Source organism: Moschus berezovskii, chromosome 4 (assembly GCF_049115385.1).
Source record: "Moschus berezovskii isolate FMDL1 chromosome 4, NW_MosBer_1.0, whole genome shotgun sequence".
Lineage (NCBI taxonomy): Eukaryota > Metazoa > Chordata > Mammalia > Artiodactyla > Moschidae > Moschus > Moschus berezovskii.
Genome location: NC_142463.1, coordinates 13,891,328 through 13,909,017, shown reverse-complemented (window position 1 = coordinate 13,909,017; position 17,690 = coordinate 13,891,328). Strand labels below are relative to the sequence as shown.

At 43.3% G+C, this 17,690-nt stretch overlaps 1 protein-coding gene across 18 annotated transcripts in view; it reads right to left on the bottom strand.

The window, feature by feature from the left end:
* MACF1 (microtubule actin crosslinking factor 1) overlaps nt 1–17,690 on the bottom strand; it is a 332,059-nt gene that overhangs the window by 227,699 nt on the left and 86,670 nt on the right. For 4 of the 18 annotated variants that reach the window (XM_088835150.1, XM_088835152.1, XM_088835154.1 and 1 more), the window contains exon 1: nt 16,868–17,642. The exons of 1 other annotated variant lie outside the window; for it this stretch is intronic. In XM_088835150.1, the coding sequence (XP_088691276.1) occupies nt 16,868–16,976 (109 nt within the window). In that variant the 5' untranslated portion in view covers nt 16,977–17,642. Of the gene's footprint in view, nt 1–6,601; nt 6,784–16,867; nt 17,643–17,690 lie in introns of those variants that run through there. 13 more of the 18 variants (XM_088835155.1, XM_088835156.1, XM_088835167.1 and 10 more) reach the window with 8 other exon arrangements.

The following is a 17,690-nucleotide window of genomic DNA, read 5'->3' as shown; positions in this document are numbered from 1 at the left end:
CCCTCCCTGTCCATCACCAACTCCCTGAGTTTACTCAAACTCATGTCCATTGAGTCGGTAATGCCATCCAACCATCTCATCCTCTGTCGTCCCCTTCTCCTCCTGACTTCAATCTTTCCCAGCATCAGGGTCTTTTTCAATGAGTCAGCTCTTTGCATCAGGTGGCCAACGTATTGGAGTTTCAGCTTCATCAGTCCTTCCAATGAACACCCAGGACTGATCTCCTTTAGGATGGACTGGTTGGATCTCCTTGCAGTCCAAGGGACTCTCAAGAGTCTTCTCCAACACCACAGTTCAAAAGCATCAACTCTTTGGCGCTCAGCTTTCTTTATAGCCCAACTCTCACATCCATACATGACCACTGGAAAAACCATAGCCTTGACTAGACGGACCTTTGTTGTGAATGTACAGCTGTCCCCAGATGAGGCATGTGCTCTTACACCCTCCCGGCTTTGCATTTACTGTTCTCTCTGTGCAGAAGACAGCTCTGGGCTGCCCCAACTACTCTTTCTTTGGCATTCAACTCAACTATCACCTCCTGCGCTTCTCCCTCCTGCGCTTATTACAAGGTATCACAATTTGCTTATCCATCTGTCCTGTGGTACTCAGAACACCTTGAGGTTAGGTCTGTGGTCAGAAATGAAAGCCTGCATTCTGTTCCAACATAGCCTACAACATAGCCCCAGTGCATCATGAATCATGAAAAGAGCAAATGAGAGAAAAGCCTCTGCTTATTTTCCTGAGGGCCACAGAAAAATTACAAGTGGTTCAAGAAGCCCAAGAAGCACCAACCACCTAGAAATCTAAAACAGAGACACGTGAGCTGACAAAAAGGGAAATAAATATGTAGAAAGCTGGGATCAGCCTGTTCCCTGCCCACATGAGGTCAACCTAGTGGCAGAGACCAATATGTATTAATAAATAATTAACAATAACACCAAGCAAATAGCACACCAGATACAAGCTGTACAAAATCGTCCTGACAAACAGAGTTGATTAATTCTGACAGAGGGATAGGAGAAGAGTTCATGAAAGGCGTGGTATTTGAAGTATACCTGGGATGACAAGTATGATTTGGGCAGTCCAAAAAGAGGTTAAGGAATTCCAAAGAATAAGCATGAGCAGTGACTTGGAGAAGTGTGAGTACACAGGATATGCTGGAGGGCATGGTGTGGCTACATACCAAGGAAACTAATAAGGTGACCTGAGATCACTTCACTTCAGAGATGGAATAAGGAGCATGTTAATACTTAATTCAGTAAAGACTACCACTGAAATTTCCTGAACCAGAATGTTCTGGAAAGACTAGCCTGGCACTGGACTGAAGACCAGACTGCAGCAGGGAAACACTAAGAGACAGAAGCAACTAGAGGCCTACTGTGTGCGACAGACCAAGAAAGAGACCAACGGCATGAATGGTGCTGAGGCAGTGGGGACACAAAAAGGCAGGCAGACCCCCGCAACAGTGCAGAGAAAGAAACAATGGCCTTTAACTACGGACTAGCTGTTAAAGAACGGGAGAGTGGAAGATAATCCTAAAGTTTGTAATCAACTGGGAGGAGTGGTACCTTGAGATAAGGAAAACAGAAGGCACAGATTGGGTTGGGTAAAGTAACTTGAAAATTCTTAAAGAGATGACAATACTAGACCACCTTACCTGCCTCCTGCAAAACCTGTATGTGGGTCAAGAAGCAACGGTTAGAACTGGGCATGCAACAAAGGACTGGTTCCAAATTGGGACAGGAGTATGTCAAGGCTGCATATTGTCACCCTGCTTATTTAACTTATATACAGAGTATATCATGAGAAACACCAGACTAGAGGAAGCACAAGCTGGAATCAAGATTGCTATGAGAAGTATCAATAAACTCAGATTTGCAGATGATACCACCCTTATGGCAAGAAGTGAAGAGGAACTAAAGAGCCTTTTGATGAAGGTGAAAGAGAGTGAAAAAGCTGGCTTAAAACTCAACATTCAAAAAACTAAGATCATGGCATCCAGTCCCATCACTCCATGGCAAATGGATGGGGAAACGATGGGAAACAGTGACAGTTTATTTTCTTGGGCTCCAAAAATCACTGCAGATGGTGACTGCAGCTATGAAATTAAAAGACGTTTGCTCCATGGAAGAAAAGCTATGACAAACCTAGACAGCATATTAAAAAGCAGAGACATTACTTTGCCAACAAAGGTCCGTATAGTCAAAGCTATGGTTTTTCCAATAGTCATGTATGGATGTGAGAGATGGACCCTACAGAAAGCTGAGCACCGAAGAAATTATGCTTTTGAGCTGTGGTGTTGCTCTTGAGAGTCCCTTGGACAGCAAGCTCAAACCAGTCAATCCTAAAGGAAATCAGTCCTAAATATTTATTGGAAGGACTGATGCTAAAACGAAAACTCCAATACGGTGGCCACCTGATGCAAAGAGCTGACTCGTTCGAAAAGACCCTGATGCTGGGCAAGACTGAAAGCAAGAGAAGCAGGGGACGACAGAGGACAAGATGGTAGGATGGCATCACTGACTCAAGGGACACGAGCTGGAGCAAACTCCGGGAGTTGGTGGAGGACAGGGAAGCCTGGCGTGCTGCAGTCCATGCGGTCGCAAAGATGACTGAGCCACTAATAAGAAGCAACAAAGCAGGAGAAACGCAACGAGGCGTCAGCAGGCCCTCCCTGCAAACAGGGGAGCCGTAGCTCCAGAGCTCAGAAGCGCAGGCAGAGCTAAGGGCACAGATCCGATGCTGACAGCTGACAGCTGAGGCCGCAGCAAGCAGAACAGCCAGCCTATTTCAAGTCTTCCTAAATCACCACCTTGCTCATATCACTCCTCTATCAAAATCCTTTAGTTGCTCTCAGAAGACCAGAGGCTCAAGTCTACGTCCTTTGTCTCTGGTGTCCATTACAGCCCTCTGATATTCAATTCCAGTTTTTACTTACTATGTGTTAGGTGACTGGAAGACATAGAGACATGGTCACTGACCTGAAGGAATTTACAGTCTATCTACTCTTCCAACTGTATCTTTAGACTCTCCACTGTAACCATTCTGATCTCACTTTCCAAACATACCTTGCACATCCTTGCCTCTGTTCACCCATTTCCCCCTAGTGGAATATCTACCCTCCTCTAATTTAGAGCCTCCTTACAAGGTCCAGCTGAAGTCTCACTTCTTCCTTTAAACGTTTCTGGCTATCCCAGTCACCTCTGGATGCCTGTGTCTATTTAATTTACTTGGCACCGAGTGTACAAAATCTACTGCTAGACATCTTTATATGCAAATCCCATTTCTCTGTCTGAACTTCAGCTCTTTGTAGTCAAGAATTATGTTTTAAAATTTCTTTAAATAGCCAACATTTAGGACAACAGTAAGCACTTGAGAATACTCATTCATTTAACAATATATACTATGTGAGAGCCCACCATGTGCCGTTACATCCATATGGATACTTTATGATCAGACTAAGACATATTCTCAAATGATAATTAAAAGACTTTACAGCAAGGAGCAGAGATCTCCATTTGGATGCCCTTTCCACAGTCACAGCTTTTCTAAATTCTTCCTGCCACATCTAGACAGAGGAAACTTCACACCACTTAATGTGAACTCAAAGAAAATGGGCTAACATGAAGATCAAGCAATTAAAATGTGCTTAGCAGTAATACAGAATGGCACCAGCCTTATATAATGATTCCTTTCCCTAGAAGTATGCAAGTCAACTTTGGGAGGTAAGAATGACTTGGATATTTATTTTGTCTATTCTCTGTCAGGCACTGTACAAGGCCTGTCTCATTTAGTATTTGACTTAATCTTCACAATTCTATCAAGCAAACATTATTTATTTTCATTTCATAGTTCAAATTGAGGTTCATTGACACTTGATAAAAATTTGCCTGATGTCACATGGTTAGTGAGCAGTAGAAGTGAAATTCAAATCCAAGTCTGCCATGGACTTTTAACTACCAAACTCTACCACCACTGTGAAACTATTAGAAGACAACACAACACAGCCCTATATGATGAAGGGAAGAGGCGAGGTGCAAACTCTAACTGCAACAGGGATGCAAGAAAGGTGTCGGCCACCGAAGGCTGGTGAAGACTCAACGCTCCACTGAGGACTGAGACCTGGGAATTAGGGAAGTGACAACTAGAGGCTTCTGGGAAAAACTGGAATTTTCATGCTGTTTCCCAAGAAAATCTGAACTTTGTTACTGATAATTCTTTGCGCTACTGGGAATCAGAGAGTACAAGGCAGAAAGGCAAAAGTTAGGCAAAGAAACAAGCCAGGACTAAGCCTGGTGGCAAAAGAAAAGAGTCACAGAGATGAAAGGAAAGGCTTAAAAGGAGGAGGGAAGAGTTAAAAAACATAATAGCTTCCAGAGTCTTTAATGGAACACCACACTCAGAAAAAATAAAATACTTCACAGTTACAAAGAGATACAGGGTTTAGACTTCCTTGGTGGTCCAGTGGTTAGGAATCCACCTGCCAATTCAGGGCACACGGGTTTGATCCCTGGTTCAGAAAGATTCCACATTCCATAGGCAAACAAGCCACAATTACAGACTCCCGCGTGCTTTAGAGCCAGTGCTCCACAACAAGACAGGTCACCACAATGAGCAGCCCAAGCACCGCAACTAGAGAGTAGCCTCCATTTGCTGCAACTTGAGAAAGCCCATTCGCAGCAGCGAAGACCCAGCGTACCCAAAAATAAATAGATGAAATACAGAAGCTAACAAGCCTCAAAAAATCATCTTAAAGATGACTAAATTAAAGCCCAGGTTTAAGAATTTAGATAAGGTTACAGAGGGGCAGAATCAGGTCTATAACTTGGATTTCCCAGCTGCCACTCTAGGGCTTACTTTACAGGATACTCATCTCCCCTCTGTAAGCCCGAATCTCATCTATAAAGTGAGGAGTCTGGACTAGGTCAGTGGTTTCCCAATACCAGTCTGTAAATCAACTGCACCAAAATCAGCAGAGGCACTTGCACTGGGTTTGGCACCCTAACATACACTCTTCATAATGACTGTATGAGTTCGGGCCTATTTTAATCTCCTTTTAGTAAATGAGGAAGCTGAGGCAGAGAAGGTTAAGCAGCTTTCCAGTTCTCACATAGCTGTTAAGTGATAGAGTAGGAGCCCCATGCAGACAATGAGGCCAAAGTCCATTTTCTTAACTGTTAGGTCACATTGCCTCCAGGGGATTAAATGGAGGTGGATGAGCTGGGAGAACAATGTTTTTGCCCTCAAAATTTCAGTGAAGATTCTAGCCTTCCTTATATTTTTCTGTTGATTACAGAAAAGGGGCCCTCATATCACTAAGCATTTTCAGATGTACAAGAGTCTTTCTTCTAGATCTCAGAGGAAATCTCAGCGATACCAGAAAGATAAAAAGCTAGACTCCATGGCAAACTAAAACTGCTATTCCTTGTGCCACAACCATTATTATAGTACCAACTTTATTTCTGAGAAAGTACTTAAAAATTTGGCAGTACTAGTCTATCAATCAAGAGACAGGATCAGAATCCTGATTCTACTCCCTTTCTGAGATCTCCTCTTGATCAAACAACTAGCAATCTCAAATTTAGTGAAAAATCTGCTCATTTGGGTCACAATTTTGTTTTGCTTTAGAGACTAAGAGTACAAAACCAAAAGACATTAGTAGTACTATCAATCCAGTAACTCCTAAGCTTAGATTTCACAGTAAATGAGTAAATGTTCCCAAATAAACCAGAAAACCTAACATAAAGTTGTCAATTTTTTATTTTGCTAAGTAAAGTTATCTAAAAACAAACTACCACCTGACAATAACTCTATCATAAAATAATGGACATTTTAACATCAAAAAAGTAGAAACGACAATTTCAGAATAAAGAACAGTTCTTCAAGTAAGTTATGAAAAGCACACACTATATTTTCCTTTTCTTATCCATTTTTCTGGGAATTGATGGTGATGCCTCCAACACCAGTCTGTGCACCCTACAGTTTGGAAACCAAGGAAACCTATGGCCAAAAAGGCTGGGCCACTTGCTCAAGGTCACAGAACACTATTTAAACAAACTCCTCTCCTTTATCAAGAGATCTAAGCAACAAGACTGTTGCTAGCCTCCGAATCTTCTTGAGGTCCCCATGCCCAGAACACCTTCAAGCCTTTTTCCCTCCTCACGGCTGACAAGAGAGTAAGTGCACGAGAATTAGCAATCAGCCCCAAAGAGGAAACCTGGGCCAGGACTCCACCCTCCTCGCTTCCCACAATCCTGTCTGTTCGGAGGTAGACTCTGTAACCAACCAACTTCTCCTAAAAATATGCCCTGGACTTTCAGAACATTACTTAAAAGTGGTTTCCTGACTCAGACAGAAGCGTGAGCATGAATTCAGTCTCTATAAAAAGGTCCCACACCCAAAGCTTAGGCTCTTAACCGCCAGTCACTACAGCTTTAAGAAGTCCCCCAGGAAGTCAGGGACCAATGGTCTCTCCCACTGCCCAAGGGCTGTACATGCCTCCAAGGCTTCTGAGTCCACACATTCCTGTGAGTCAGTGAGAGTAAAGACTATCTGGGACCCTCAGGCCCAGGTAAGGAAAAAAGAAACTTCACATACTAACCCATACAGCACATGCGGCAAGCCAGGTGGGTGTTGAACTCGCGCTCATCTTGGTAACTGGGCCACATGTCGCCAGCGTCTGCTGACCCTGCCTAGAAGGAAGGTGTCCCAAAGGACCTCCAGCTAGGGGCCTGTGTATCCCCTGCAGCTCCTTAAAAAAAGGCTGTGCAGTGAACAGAGACAGACAGCCAAAGGGCCGTGCAATGAACAGAAAGAGAGACCGCAGAAGTTCGGAGAAGTGGCTCCACCCACCACTTCCTACTGACCTCCTCGCTCCCTCCCCTTGAGGTCAGAGAGGAAGCTCCTCCCTGGGGCACTTCCAAACTGGGTCCAGGTCTTCATGCAAAAGGCATCCTATTCAAAAGCGGCACCAGCTCAGTGTTTGCAGGCACCAGCTCAGTGTTTGCAGACCAACAGCAGCAGGCAAGGTGGGCACTTCGGGTGCAGAGAAGTCCAGCCGCATTAGTAAGTGAAGTAAGCCTGGTTAGGCAGAAGCCAGTCTCTGAGTTACTCTCCTCTTTCAGAGCAGAAGCTTATGACCCCATGAATCTGAGACAGTTGCAGGAGGGCCAGGGGAGGTAAAATGGCTTACTGCCAAGTCAAGCACAGGGTACCCAGTGCCCAGCCTGTTCCTAGGACTTGACTCTTCTCAGGCCAAATGTCTATATAAAGTGTTAACCGACTGAAAAGGCCCCGCAGTGGGAGAGACCATCACGAAGCAAGTCTATACGCTGTTCGCTGCCAACAGATTCCTAGATTCGGAAGGGAGCTTCATGTCCCAACTTACAGCTGCCCAGAGTCACAGTCTCTCCCCAGTGATTCCACCTACTTTACAGAGTGAGCCCGGCCCCAGCCAGCCTCTAGGTAGATCTAGTATAGCAGATCTCATCAGCGTCAAAAGTACCGCCAAAAGTACCGTCGGCTTGCCACTCCATTCTTTCCCCTCCTCCATCCAGGAATGTCACCCCAAAGTCCCCTACCTCTTCCCAGACCCTCCCATTTGTCTCTGCAGTCAGCGCACTTGACTCAGCTGTGCCAGGAATCCTTTATCCTTCAGAGGAAGGCTGCTTGCTTGTTTGTCCAACTTGTTTTCCGAGTCTTGGCTAATTGTGCCAGACACTGGAATGTTGAAGGAATACAATGAAGGGCTTTTTCATTCAGATGGCCCGGCCCATCACTGCTTCTTCACAGCTCTGACCCAACCAGGAGGCAGAAAAAGCCGAGACTCTGTCGCTGTCAGGACAGACGCTCCGATCCTGTCCCCACACCACTCAGAAGGCCCCACTGCAGATAAGGGCCTAATCGCTGGCCCTCCGCTCTAGCTCCCTAAATAGAACAACTTCTTCAGGCTAATGCTACTTCCAATCCTGTTCCTGAAGACAGGGAGGGAGGGCCAGTACCCAGAAAAGCTAGTTTACAGAGGTCAGCCCAAGAAACTGCAAGTGGGAAATAAAAAGTAAACAAGTTTACCAAGCAGGTCACTCAGGATAAACAAGCCCTGTTACCTGCCTCAGTTCCCTGACAGCTTCCTTACCCTCTACAGGGCACCGCTCCCACCTGCAAACCAGCAATAATCCTGTTACTAATTACTAATAACAGGACTCACGGCTGACTTTACCCCACCTTGACGAAGCTCCTAGTCACCCCAATAACCTGTGACAACTCTACTCAGTTTGTTCCTCTCATTAGAGGCTTCTTAGTCTTGAAGGAAGGGTTCTCCTAGAGTTTACCTTGTACTAGGAAAAGAAAAGCATAAGAAATAGGGAAGAGAGACGAAAAGGGAACAAAGATTTCCTGATTCATATTTAGTAACCTTTTCCTTTATCAGATTTAGATTCCTTCAGTACAGGGGCTGTCTTCAGTTTTCATATCCCCGTCCCTAACACATTTAGAAGGCACACAATAACCCAAGCTAAAACTGAGCATCTACTGTAACTGTTAGTTCACATGCAATGTGCTAAAAACTTTAAACAAATATCATTTCATTTAATCCCAACATTCTCTTGCGAAGGTGAACCAAAGCCTGCCTTTTTCTCACTCCCCTGGGATCCAGGCAGAACTTATTTCCCTCGAAGGTACTAGAGACTGAGGAAAGTAAGAGAAAGCTGAGGGGACAAAGTCAGTCTACCCAACAGGAGACAGGCCTTCCCTTTAGGATCGGAGAAAGTTCTGAGCCTCAAAACGGAATCCATTGCTGACAGGAAAGACATGACCCAGATGGAGACAGTCAGCTCTTAACTACCGGAGAAAATCAGCCAGTATAATGATTACCCAGGCCGTTCCTGTTCCTTTTCATCCCAATGTTTAGCCATTTCATAGCTCACCAGATGTGAGAGGCAGGAAAAGGTGAATCTGGCTGCAACTTGCAGATTCGTTAAAATGTTGAATGGAAGGAAGAGATTCAAGCCAATATTTCTGTGACTAGAAGTTATCTGAGAATTTACAGCTACTGGCTTTCTTACTAGCACAGAAAACGGAAGCTATTCATTTATTTCCCAAAACATCAAAATCACCCACTACTGAGGATAATAAAGCAGAGAGTCTTTCCTTCCAATGTGTGTGACAATGATCCATAATATATCACTAACTTTTTATGTATTTCCACATTGGCTTTTACCATATTTTTAAATTCCCAACTGTAAAAACAAACATTTATATTTTGTCCCAGGAGTCTACATGAAACTAAAATGTCTTCACTGATATCTTTGGATTTTTTAAGTATAATAATGACAGCAAACAATTACACAGTCCTTACCACGTGTAGAATATATTCTAAGAACTAACTCAAAGCAACCATGAAGTATTATAAACCCCATTTTACAAATGAGGAAATAGAGGCCCATATAGATTACTGTCATTCTGCCAGCAGGGCAGAGATAGGTGGAAAATACAGGCAGTTTAACCCCAGACTCTCAACAAGTTCTCAATGCCAATTCCATACTACATCCAAGTGTGGCCCTGATAATCACACTGTCAGAATTGCAGAACACTGGAGACTTCAGTCTTTTTTCTTCTAATGCCAATTAGAGATCTGAAGTCCAGAGGAATTAAGTGATTGTCTAATATTACATAGTGTAGAAAGCACAAAAGCCAGGATTTAGAACCCAGATCTTCTGACTCCAAGTTCACTGGTCTTCCCACACAATGCACAACCTAAAAAAAAATAACTAAGGAAAGAAAAAGAGAAAAACTACATCTTGATTAAACACCTAATGCTTTAGTTATTTCAGCAAAGATATATTAGGTATTTGACCATTTGTTTAAATATCTGCATATCCATTGCCATTTCCTTCTCCAGGAGATCTTCCCAACCTAGGGACTGAACCTGAGTCTCCAACATTGCAGGCAGATTTTTTACTATCTGAGCCATCAGGGAGGCCCCTAATAAAATGTTAGATAACACAAGTGGATGCAGCACAGCCTAGTCATAAAGGAAGAATCAAAATTCAAAGCAATCTTGGACTTCCCTGGTGATACAGTGGATAAGAATTCACCTGCCAATGCAGGGGACATGGGTTCAATATCTCATTTGGGAAAATACCACATGCCACAGAGCAACTAAGCCTGTTCACCACAAGCTCAGGGTTACTGAGCCCGCGCTCTAGAGACTACTAGCTGCAACTACTGAGCTCACGTGCTGCAACTACTGAACTACAGGTGCCCCACAGCCTGTGCTCTGCAGCAAAAAAAGCCCCCACAATGAGAAGCCCGTAAACCCAACGAAGAGTAGCACCTGCTCACCACAATGAGAGAAAACCCATGTGCAGCAACAAAGACCCAGTGCAGCCAGGAAAATAAAATAATTATTAAAAAGTACTTAAAAGGTACTAAAAACAAATTTAAAGCAATCTCAAAAATCTACACCAAATCTCAGAGGACAAAATTTCATTAGAATGTCTCTAAGTCTTATGCTGACGTTCTAGAAAACCAAAGGAACAGCAATCTTTGGAGGGGTGACAACAACAGTTCATGCACAGGATTTGGTCATTTTATAACTTAGCTTCAATGAGACTCAATAGCGTAATGGAGCAGCTTTAAAAAAAAAAAAAGTCACGGTACAATTCTAGATTGTACTTCATAATGTCCAGATTCAGGAATTATAGCTGGTCCTTCTAGTAGGATGCTGGAAATGGAAAAAACCTTAAGAGACTGGATTGTCAACTCTTTCATTTTAAAGAGAAAGAAAACAAGACTGCAGGGGGAAATCTGTCCTTTCACAAACAAAAACTTCAAAAGTTCTTCTCAAGTATATAAATAGAGCCTTTCTCCTGTTTACACTACCACCATATGGATATGAATAAGCTAAGGCACAGGGCAACGTTAAACTATTCAGTTATCCTATACTAAGCACCCACCTCAGGCCTCACATCAAGCTCAGCAAAGCCCCGTATATATACAAACGAACTGGGCACGGTTCCCACTACAGCTTAATCTAATGATATCTTAATTCCTTCATTTATTTGTTCAAGTAACATTCACTGACATCTATTCTGTCACAGACATTTAAGAAACTGAGATGAGTAAGAGTTCCTCTTCTTAAAGATCCTACAGTCTAACGGAATCTAATTAGTGGGGAAAGAAACAAGCTAAAACAGATGACAACACAGGTTTGAGTAAGAAGTATTAACAGAATGCTACTGGAGCACAGAAGAGGAACTTTTATTCCAGTCAAGGAAGGCTCTCCAGAAGTGACAGCCACTTACCTTGAAGGACAAGTATTAAGTTGTCCAGTTAAAAAGAAGATATAGGCATTTCAGGTAGATGTCTACACGTTTTAAATGGTGTTTCAGTACTGATTGGCTCAGATGGTAAAGCGTCTGCCTGCAATGCAGGAGACCTGGGTTCAATCCCTGGGTTGGGAAGATCTCCTGGAGAAGGAAACGGCAACCCACTCCAGTACTCTTGCCTGGAGCATCCCACGGACGGAGGAGCCTGGTAGGCTACAGTCCATGGGGTCACAAAGAGTCAGACATGACTGAGCGACTTCACTTTCTTTCTTTCAGTACTGAGTGTTTATAAGGCCAACGCAGGAAGTAAAACTATTGAAACAGGCAACGGGAAGATCATGAAAACCCTTTTATCTCCTGCTAAAAAGTTTGAACTTTCTATTAAAAGCAGAAAGAAAACTTTAATAGATTTTAAGCAGGAGAGTGACATAGAGAGCTCTGTAGTTTAGAAAGATCATTCTAGCTAGTTAGAAGACAGAGGGGGTAGAGGAATATAGAGAATGGGTAAAATAGATTGTTTCAACAGTCCCAGAGAGGAAAAATGAAGATGTAAGCTAAAACGTAGGAAGTTTGGGAAACACGAAGATAATATATGTGAATGCAAGTGTAGACATGGTGTACTGAAAACTATGTAAAATTCCAAGTACTAAGTGAGTGCCAAATTCTGTCTTACAGGTATTATATGGTTTCAGTAGAAACTGAGTCTTCGTGTTCTCGTTTACATCTGCTGAAGACATGTTGACTTGGGAACTTGAAAGTCATGTACATATATAACAGTGTCTCACCAATGTACTCCTAACACCTAGAAAAAATAGTGAAGGAGAGCTAAGAAACGGTAATCAAATATGCCCTCCCCATGTTTCTGTGTACTTCCTTCACCTCTCTATACACACACGTGACCACCACATTTTCAAAGCAAAAATACTTTAACTGTCCAAAGGGAATGCTAAAATGATAAGGAGTTAGGAAATTTAATTGCATGCAGTAATGGAAAGAGAATTTTTTAGGCTGGTGAAGACAGCCTAAGTATAAGCAAGCTTGACAACTAGAAGAGGAAATACAGGTATTTTTATGATGCAGTTACATCCTGATAAACCCAGCATTCAGTTCAGTCGCTCAGTCGTGTCCAACTCTTTGCGACCCCATGAATCACAGCATGTCAGGCCTCCCTGTCCATCATCAACTCCCGGAGTTCACTCAAACTCATGTCCATCGAGTAAGTGATGCCATCCAGCCATCTCATTCTTTGTTGTCCCCTTCTCCTCCAGCCCCCAATCCCTCCCAGCATCAGAGTCTTTTCCAGTGAGTCAACTTGTCTCATGAGGTGGCCAAACCAAGGCTTCCCTGGTGGCTCAGTGGTAAAGAATCCATCTGCCAATGCAGGAGACATGGGTTTGAGTGCTGATCCGGGAAGATCGCACATGCCACAGAGCAGCTAAGCCTATGCACCACAGCTACTTGCTCTAGAGCCCATGAGCCACAACTACTGAGCTCATGTGTTGCAACTATTGTAGCCTTCGCCCCTACAGCCTGTGCTCTGCAATAAGAGAAGCCACCGCAATGAGAAGCCCATGCACCAAAACTAGAGAGCAGCCCCCACTTGCTGCAGCTAAAGAAAAGCCCACACAGCAACGAAGAACCAGCACAGCCAAAAATAAATAAAAACTGCGGCGGCAGGGGGTGCTGGGGGAATTCCTAAGTCAAAAGTGCATTTGACATAGCTAACCATTTGATATATCCAAACATCACCACTTGCCTGAGCCTACCTTAAATGTGCACAGAACACTTACATTAGCCTACAGCTGGGCAAAATCATCTAGCACAAAGTCTATTTTATAATGAAGTGCTGGGTATCTCATGGAATTTACTGAGTACCATACTGAACTTGACAAACAATGACTGTGTGGGTACAGAATCATTGTATCGGTTGTTTACACTCATGATCACATGGCTGAATGAGCCCTTTGGCTGCTGCCAGAGCCCAGCATCAGGAGAGAGTATGCACTGCCTGCCACTAGCCTAAGAAAAGATCAAAATTCAGAGAATGATTTCCACTGAATGCATATTGCTTTCACACCACTGTTAAAATTGAAAAATCTATCAGACAGTTGGGGACTGTCTGTATACTTGATCTTTGCCAGGCAGAATTTGGCTGATGGGCATAAGTTACAAAGAGGCAACTTTCAGCTTAAAAAAGAACTCTACTACCAACAGAATGAATAGTCCATAGGTTGTATGTTCTACAATCAGAGACCTTCAAGCAAAAGGAGTAACTTCTGACAAGGGCAGGACTAAGCAAGAAGTTGGGTTGGTTAATAGGCAAGGTCCCTTTCAACTCTAAGAGTAATACAGGATATGTGATCAACTTTAAGAATGGAAGAAATCAGAAATGTACTCAAGCACAATGAAGATTTACTTGAGTGCCATATCTTAGAACTCTCAGCACTAAGGAACCTAGTGATTTCAACTGAAACAGCAGAAACTTTTCAAACAAATCATATATGGAACTCAACATATATAACATGTAATTTCAGTATTTAATAGCATGAATCAATTTTACAGATTCAAATTTATATTACTTATTTAAAGCCAAATGACTTAACCAATCAAGTAATTCTGATTGAAATTAGAGATTACTTAATTACAGTTATATCAGCCTCAGCATCTTGTTTATTTCTGTGCTGTATTTTACTGCAGGGAATCTTTTTTTTTTTAACTGCTTTATACAAATAGAAACAAATAGTAACAGTTTCAGTTCAGTTCAGTTCAGTCACTCAGTCGTGTCCGACTCTTTGCGCCCCCATGAATCACAGCATGCCAGGCATCCCTGTCCATCACCAACTCCCAGAGTCCACTCAAACTCATGTCCATCGAGTCGGTGATGCCATCCAGCCATCTCATTCTCTGTCGTCCCCTTCTCCTCCCACCCCCAATCCTTCCCAGCATCAGAGTCTTTTCCAGTGAGTCAACTCATCGCATGATGTGGCCAAAGCATTGGAGTTTCAGCTTTAGCATCAGTCCGTCCAATGAACACCCAGGATTGATCTCCTCTAGAATGGACTGGTTGGATCTCCTTGCAGTTCAAGGGACTCTCAAGAGTCTTCTCCAGCACCAGAGTTCAAAAGCATCAATTCTTCGGCGATCAGCTTTCTTCACAGTCCAACTCTCACATCCATACATGACCACTGGAAAAACCATAGCCTTGACTAGACGGACCTTGGTTGGCAAAGTAATGTCTCTGCTTTTTAATATACTAGCTAGGGTGGTCATAACTTTCCTTCCAAGGAATAAGCGTCTTTTAATTTCATGGCTGCAATCAGTTTCAGGTTGCCCTTAATCTCAGGATATTATTCAAATAAGTCAATACAAGAGCATGAAGGAATAAAAGAAATAGTGTTTCAAAGTTAAATGCCTTCAATATCAAAAAACTACATACGTAGATATGCTAGAAAGCGGGGCAAGGAGCACAGAAACTGGTAGTGCACTAAGCCAGGGTTACAATGTGATCACTTAATGACGCGTCGCCCACTCACTACTACAACTGAAGGTCTGAGACCTGCCTAGAATTTATTAAGCACGGGATCATGTTCTGCAGTGTGTCCTGCGATACTGTACACACTTGCTATTAGCGGAGGAAGGAAACAAAAAGACTAGACTAGAAGACGTAATCTTCACCTTTTTAATCAAGAATACATTCATAAGCACTATAAATATATACACAGAAATGGGGGAGAAACTTTATTCTGGTGATGTCCAACTGGCAGACAGTACATTAGAGTACACATGTAATTTTAAAATACGTTTTAATAGATAAAATACATCTTAAAATTTAAATTAAAATGGGTTCAGAACCTCCAAAGAAGTTATGTGAAAGTTTTAGAATTCATATTCTCCGAGTGAAAAAAACCACCACTCTAATTTTATGGATAAACTGAACATAGCATATTCCCAATTTAACTAATAGGCACTAGAATCAAAGTTGTTTCATAAAAATAAAAAGCTTTGACAGTGTATTTTTCTTCTTTTTACTACAGCTGTTTGTGAAACTAATATTTCTAAAACATAAACAAAGAAGCACTTCAAAGATTGGGCTATGATTTCTAAGTTCAAGAGCAAATCCTATATTGAGGATAAACTTCTTAAGATGTTAATCAGCTAGTGGTTGAGAAATGCCATTACCATCATGCACAGGAAAATGAAAATGAAAGTATCAGACTTCGCTTAAATAATATTTACTTTCTCATTGCATATGATATAGCATATAGGGCCAAATAACTCATGCCTGCCTACTCCTTTCTTTATAAGCTCAAACACAGGCTTACATATCAGGAAAGCCACTTTGGGCTACCTTCTAAAACACACTGCTACACAAGTGAACACATTTCTAAATGTCTGTCTGCTTTTGCTGATACAGAGGCACATTAGGATCTGAACATTTAGTCATAAGCTTTTCTAGGACTTACTGGAAAAAGACACTGGGAATGACTGAATCTAATTCTGCTAAGCATTCATGAAATTCTAATAGTTTCCTAAGTAATAAGTCATCAAATCTGCATCTTAATTTAAGACATAAAGTAACAGGTGTCTCAGTAGGTTGGCTTGAAGGCAGTAAGCGGGTCACAAAGACAGTAAGTACTAAAGGCACGGAGATCCGAGAGTGTACTCCAGTAAAAGCTGGACTGTATCAGTCCTCAACTGTGGAGGCTTAGAATCTGTTAAACACTGGGCTGATCCCAGCACTGGGCATTTAGACGCCAAAGGAACGTAATGCAGCAAATAGTAATTCAGGAAGAAAGAGGGGTCTGCTACCACTCCAGAACAAAATGAATAAACAAAACTTTAACATCAGGATCTGAATATTCACCTGGGGAAAAGAACAGTTAATGTCCTTGCATTGAACAGGATGCACGATGGCTTGGATACACACTGTGTAAACTGTGTAGCTGCCTGAGGGGAAAATAACGGTTTCAATCCTACCAAAGAGAACAGGCGGCCCTGTGTTCCCAGATGCACCCCGGCAAGGACAGCCTTCCACCCTTTCCTCTCACTGACCTCTCCTCCTCTGCCTTTTCTCACCCGAATAATGAGCAAATCCAGAAACTTCTCTAATCCCAGAAGTTCTCCCACATTTATACCTGGAGAAGGGTGACAGAGTTACTCTATGTTTTTGGTAAAAAACAAAACAAAAAAACAGGTCCAAAAACTACTCTGAGACTGAGAAAATAAAGAATGGAAGGGCCTGATTCTGTGAGGAAGGACACAAGTCAGCAGAGTTGCCACTTCCCTCAGCCTCGAGCCCAGACATCACCTCATCCGACCAGCACCGCCTCACCAGACAAGCCTCACAGAGCAAGAAAGGGTCCAGTCCTAAACTGGTCCCAGGGCAGCCTGGTTTCCTCAGCAGGTCCCCCACACACTCAGGTCTGATAGCCCACAGGCTGTGCTGGCCCTTTAAGGAAAGCAAGTGGGAAGACCTCTGTCATCCACCCCACCCTCAAAAGCCCCACAGCAGATTCCAAGAAGCACTGGGCACCCGTTACCTGCTCTGCCTCTGGCACATCTTTTCCAGTACAGAACACCGGCAACTCCAAGAACGTGAGTGAGAATAAAGATGGCTGGTGGCAAATAAGATGAATCTAAGAGAGGCATTTCCAGGCCCGTCCTCTCTCCTCCCCTGAGTTAGCCACAAGCCCACAGCTCAGTGCAGCCTCTAAATGCCTTTCTCCTGAGGTTACTGCTGTCCTGTACTATCAGCAGAGGCAGAGGCCCACGGCTCAGGGCTGTCAGAAACTTCCTGGCGGCTTCTCCCCCATCTCGCCTCCGTTTTTCAGCACGCAGTAGTAGACAGGACTAAAACTCTACAGTGTGTCTCAGACAAAGCCCAGGAAACAACTGGCCAGAGGGGGAGGGGAAAGGGAAGGAGGAACCAGGAGAGCAAAAAGGGGCGTCTAAGCTAGTGCCGAGCTGACTCAAACTCTATCTTTGGCATCCTCTGTTCAGCTTAAACAAACAAGCCTCAGACCCTTCTACAAGATGGGAGGCTGTCAGAGGACGTCACACTCTTAACTTTCCATTCCCAGCCTGGCTGGGATGGAGCCAGAAGAAAAAAGTCACAGCAGCACCAGGGAACCACTAGCAGGGAGGAGGCAAAGTACAGAAGGATGTTTAAGTGTCCACAAGTTCCCTGGCACAGCGGGTGGGCAATCCTTCCACACCCACAATCCAGGAGGAGGAGGCAAGGGACCCAAACATCACTACAGAGAGGATGACATGCAGAACAAGCTCCATGAAACAGACCTGACATCAGGCATGCTGACGATCAACAAGGAGAGCAAAACTGCTCCACAAGTGTGTTTTCCAAGA